The sequence below is a fragment of the Lipotes vexillifer genome, unplaced genomic scaffold, assembly GCF_000442215.2.
Source record: "Lipotes vexillifer unplaced genomic scaffold, Lipotes_vexillifer_v1.1 scaffold717, whole genome shotgun sequence".
In the NCBI taxonomy this organism is placed as follows: domain Eukaryota; kingdom Metazoa; phylum Chordata; class Mammalia; order Artiodactyla; family Lipotidae; genus Lipotes; species Lipotes vexillifer.
Genome location: NW_006798707.1, coordinates 3,320,772 through 3,326,606, shown reverse-complemented (window position 1 = coordinate 3,326,606; position 5,835 = coordinate 3,320,772). Strand labels below are relative to the sequence as shown.

The following is a 5,835-nucleotide window of genomic DNA, read 5'->3' as shown; positions in this document are numbered from 1 at the left end:
GGAAAGAGGAGAGAGAAATTCTTACTGACTTTAAAAGATTTATACTGACAATATCCCAAGGAGCTTATGAAATGTATTTTTTCCTTTTATTTTATTTTTTGGAGGTAAAGGAAAGCTGCTGATGAAGAGAGAGCTCTCAACTATGGAGTTTCATTGAGAGTGAAAATACTTTAAGCTCAGTCCCTTATTGATAGTCCAGTTGCACAAAATAAAATTCATATAAACATTATCTCACATATTAGAGCTGGAAAAGTAATCCGTCTTCCAGTCAACTTTAAAAGAGTCTCATTATTGAGGTACTGGATCACAGGAAAGAATTTAAATGTGTTTCCACACCCAGGAGGGAGGAACGGTGGCACAGGATGAGCCCCAAAGCCCCAGCAACTGCAGCTTGATTTGCTCCTGCTGGGAACTTGAGTTTCACAGGGGTGCGTGTGTGTGTGTGCGTTCATGCACACGCGCACGCACAAGCACACTTGCATGTAATCTTTCTGAGAAAAAGGGAAGCACCTCCTTTGTTTTGCCCACATTCTTTCTTTTAGTAGCTCAGAAAACTGGTTTCAATCCAACTTTCCACCAACTAAAAATACCAGAGTAGGGTCTCAGACCAAGACACAACTGTTGCTCCCTAATATGTGGCATGTGTGGCTTCATCCTAACCCCAGAGTGCACCCCCAATGTGTCTGTAGCAAGACTGTGCCCCCAGAGATGCTTCCAGGGCTCTCACTTGTTCTGAAAAGATATACACTAGCCTAGTGTCAGAAGCCCCGGTAGAGTCCCAAAGTCTGTCCCTAACATAGCACCTTTGCTTACAAAGGTAACATACTAAACACAGCACATTTGCATTTAGTCTCGTCCTTGACTAGTGTGAACTGGTGTTAGAGGATGAGGTTGGGTCAGTTTTGATCCCTCCTGCCCCCCACCACACCAAATTAATCTTCCTGAGGCACCACCCTGATCATGTCCCTGTCCTGCTCAAAACCCGTTTCTGGTTCCCTGTTATCCACAAAGTAAAGTTGGACATCTTTAGCTGGGAATGAAATGTTCTCTGTGGTCTGGTCCACACTCACTGCCCGCCCTTATTTCCCAGCCTTCTCGTCACGTGTGCCACTCTGCAGCCAAACGCCACTACACGTTTTCTGCATTTCTGCCTTCACTCCTCTTCCTCTCAACTCTTGCACAGCTGTTTCTGCCAATATCCTTGTTTTTCTCTCCCTTTAAGACCTAGTTCAAAGGTCATCTTCTTTATGAGTCTTCCCAACTGAACCTAATGTCTCTTTCGTGGAGCCTCCCAAAGTGCTTTATCTCTTATGTGTCTTATGACTCTATAACCTCTACTTTTGATTAAAATTAGTGCAGACATGTCATCACCCCTATGGGACCTCGAGTTCCTTGAAAGCCAGAACTGTGTCTGGCTCATGTCTGTGTCCCCAGGGCAGAGCCACTGGTTGGATGTTTGCTCAAAGCAGGCATCCAATAAATGAAATTTGAGGGCAGAAAGGAGTAAGGAAGCCAGTGAACAAATGGATTTGGTCCAGTACCCATCTGCCCGCCTTTCTCCCTTCCCATCCGTCTGGGCTCCTGAGATATACAACTTGCCCGCAAAGCACCCTGGTCATATTTTAGGATAAAGAATACAGTGGGACAATGAGAAAGATACAAGGGAAAGAACACTGGTTAGGAGTCCAGAGACCTGGAGTGTGGTCGGTCTCTGGACTTTCAAATTAAGACTGGGCAAGTCATTTCCTCATTCTGATCTCCAGTCTGCTTCTCTAGAAAAGAGAAGACATTACATTAGATCATCTTAAAGTCCTTTTTTTTTTTTCAAAATTGTAACTTTAATATCCACAAATGAGAACTTTATATAAACTCATATAAAGTAGTTAGAATTGGCTGATAGCAATAAGACTTGACCTGATAGTTGAAACAAGTAGAAAGTTGCTGTTTTAGTTTGTAATAAATCATAGAAAAAGACAGTTTCTAGCACAGGCTCAGCAGTTGTACATTGTCAGGGTTTGTAAATATATTAACTTTTTCCATATGGTCACAAGGTGGTTGCTGCATATTAGCTGTCACAACCTCATTCAAGGCAGCAAGAAGGAAATAGTGGTGGGAGTGACACCATCCCTTCTGTAAAGAAAGGAAACTCTTCCCAAGACACGGCCAGTGGATCTCTGCTTACAAAACTCCTGTTCAAAGCCAAGTTCACTCTTAACTGAAATGAAGGCTTGAGACATGAACATTTAATCAGACTTACAGTACCCCAGTTGGCAAGAAAGAATAGTGAATTGGATGAGGAGTAGATAACCAAGAACATCAACATCATTGGTGTAGCCTCTTATTATTTATAAAAACAGTTTCACATCAAAGGATGATCCCTGTGGGGATAGAATTATTTAGGAGCACTTTTTAAAAAGGAACTAAAGGCAACCCCAATCTAAACAGTATCGGAAGCAATAGTTTACCTTATTAGAGACAAATTTTGGAAAGGCCCATAAGTTTAAATGAGTCGTATTCCTACCTAAAACACTGAATTTGTTAATATGCATTTGTTTAATTTACTTTGTTTGAATATGTTTGTATAACTTCTATGCTTTCAAGGCAAAACTGGGATAGAGGAGAAGGAGAACATTTAAAAGTACCTCCAATTCCTTCTGGTCCCATTTCCTATTTTCATCTATTAATAATCCCACATAGGTTTCACTATTTAAAGTCCTTTCTAATTCTGAGTCTTTAATTCTAATTCCTTTCTTTTACCTCTGTGCCCGTGACAAGAATGTCTCCCCCATGGTAAAACAGGATAATAATATAGATTATTTACTGAGGGTTGTAGAGCACTTTTCAAAGACCCATAGGCCATGCTGAAACTTCCCAGTAATTACAGAGGGTTCAGTTTCCAGTACTGACCCAAGTCCCTGATTCAACTCAGAAACAGTCTTGTGCTGACCTCATCCTAATTGTAACTAGAAGTCACATTTATCTACTTCTAGAATATTGCAACTCTCCAAATTCCTGACACAATATGTGTGCTTGGAAATGCTTTGCTTCTGGTAAGAATCCCCTTCTTTCATCTGCATCATTCTTTATTGTAGGCTGCTAGTTCCTTTGCCTACTCGGTAAATTTGGTTATCTGCAGAAGGAGACTAATTCAAAGCACTGGGGGGTGATTAAAGAAGGCTGAGCACTTGTTAGCTGGTTTCTACGGGAGTTGGGGATCTTGTGGGACTAGGTTTTCACTGCAAAAGGAGCAGCATCTAAAGGTCCAAAACTTCAATGCAGAGTGTAGGAAGTAAAATTAATGCATCAGAAGGAATACCGGGAACAATAAAATGGTGCCATGCTTTTATGCTGACAGTAATCCCCATGAATACAGGGTTCTTGTAGGTCTCTTGGACTGTGCTACTGGAGTTAGGGTCGGCTTGCCCCAGAGGGAAACTCTACAGGCATGGCACCAGGAGGGATTTGTAGGGCTCTCTTTGTGGAGACCAGTTGCAAATACATATGATTCATAGACTTAGGAGCTGAAATGAATCTTAAGAGATTATTGACTTCAGCCAACCCTTCCCACCCCATTTTATAAATGAGGAAACCGAAACCAGAGAGAGTTAATGCTTTGCCCAAGATCACTTAGCTAGAAAGCAAAGGAGTGGGAGCCCTGATCTTAGCTACATAATAAGTGACCCAAATAAGCCACCCACCTCTCAGAGAAAACCTTGAACTGGTCATAACTGTTTGGGAAGCCTAGAGCCAACCCATACGTTCCTGGGAAACTCTGAATTGTCCAAGAGATGTCAGTTGAGTCCAAAGTTGGCTTGAGTGTGATATGGAGAACTCAGGTCAGCTCTGATTTAAACTGTAACCCACAGCGTGGCCTGAGATACCCAAGAGTGTCCTGGTTTGTGAGGTGTGGAGATACGCTACATGGATGTTTATAAGATGGAACTGATGTCCTGGCTCCACTCTGGGAATGTGTACGGAGGGAGGGACTCTCTTTAGGCTGTCCTCCTCCACCAAGAACATCTTAGCACTTGGGTTGAGTTTCTGACTCTCATCACTCTTTGGGGATTAAATAATCTGTCCTAGTCTTCTGCTTCTTATGGGACTTTGTTAATTGTGCCTACTGGCTGGGAAAGAATCTGTGAGTGTCATCTCTAACTTTGAAGACAGTCGAAATCAAATAATTGATTATTTTATAAGGGTGCTTCCTCTCTACCTAAAACTGGGTCATGTGCTCTCCATGCTTACCTCACATAATCCTCACAACCACTGAAGTAGATGTTTTCATTCCCATTTTACAGATGAGGGACCTGAGTCTCAAGAACATAGAGCTAGTAAGTAGGGGAGCTAAGGTGAGAACCTTGATCTGCCTGATGATAAAGCCCAAGTCCCAGGTCACCGTCGTCTTGCCTCAGGCTTTGCTTTTTACAGAGACAACCTAAGAGAGGGGGAAGAGGGCCAGGTGTGTGTAAGGAGGGCAAGAAAGGCCTCCAGCATCGCTGACTCTGATGCCATTGGTCTCTAAATCCCACCACAGAGCTTATGCTGGTCCTCCCTTCTGGACACGCTGCAGAGTCACCTTCCCTGTCTCTTGGCAGGCGCCTTCCTCCTCCTCAACACCTCGATGAACTCCAAGCACAGCATCTTGAGTCCATGGGTGAGAAGCAGCAGCGAGCACTGCAGGCTGGCCGTCTCGGTGCACAGGCACCTGCAGCCCTCCGGGAGGTACGTCGCCCGGCTGCTGCCCCACAGTGAGGCTGGAAGAGAGATCCCCCTGGTACCCACTCCAGGAAAGCATGGGTAAGTCCTTCCCCGTGTCTAAAACCCATTATGTAAATGGAGATTTGGCTTTGGGCTACAAATTTCCAGAACACCCTGGAAATTTGACATCTACTTAATTGACATCTATTTAAAACTCACAATCGTCCTTTAATGGGTAGTAGGGTCCAGATGGAGCCATTACTGCTAATATTCCCTGCATGGTGTCTTGGGCACTGATCTGTGGGGTCCTCTGGCTGCCCAGGCTGACGATCCTTCCAGAGGCCAGAGGACCAGCTGGCAGAGTGGACATTTAATGAGTGGGTATTAAAGATATTCATTTCCCAAAGTCCAGATGGAGCCAAGAAGAAAACAGCCAAGGGGAGTGTTGAAAGGCCAATATGAAAGTAATTGAATATGCTGGAAACTGGGTTTTACCAGAAGAAATTTGGCAGGAAGTGAAAGAGCAAACAATTGTGGCTGCCCAAGCAGGTCCTACAGCAGTGTGGGACACCACAGCAGAATAGGTCAGGGATGCCACACGGTATCAGTTCAGGAGAGGAACATGATTTGTTCTAGAACCTCTAAGGCTTACACAACATTGAAGTCGTACCCAATACCCATGTCAGTGAACTTAAGCCTCCTGGACACACTCACATGCTTCCTCAGTGACCCATCAGGCCTCTAGAAGTAGTGACGCTGGAAAGCTAACCTGAACAAGGGAATCTCTGTGCCTGCCTTTTTTCTCATTCCGTAAGACTTCAGTTTTGAGAGGTCCCTGCTCCAATAATCAACAAGAGTGCGAGATCCTTCTTTGTGGCGCGTTTGCTAGAGAAAGACCTCAAATTTTTACCTCTAAGAAAATACGATTCAGAAAGGCTCCATCTGAACAATGATGTTCCCCATCTGCATGGTGTGCTGGGTCAGTGGGGAGATCCTGCCTACGGCAATTCCCATAAAGCTATATGACCTCCTTGCTCATTTCTTGAAAGTCTCCACCCCACTCCCCTGCTACTGGCCCATCTGTATTTATTTGTGTTTCACAGAACTACAAGCTGCTACAATCCCAGCAGGAATTAA

The 5,835-nt window shown here is 44.0% G+C and overlaps 1 protein-coding gene across 1 annotated transcript in view; it reads left to right on the top strand.

The window, feature by feature from the left end:
- ALK (ALK receptor tyrosine kinase) overlaps positions 1 to 5,835 on the top strand; it is a 777,689-nt gene that overhangs the window by 436,596 nt on the left and 335,258 nt on the right. Inside the window, exon 5 of the mRNA XM_007470876.1 lies at positions 4,596 to 4,797. Coding sequence (XP_007470938.1) covers positions 4,596 to 4,797 — 202 coding nt within the window. The remainder of the gene's footprint in view (positions 1 to 4,595; positions 4,798 to 5,835) is intronic.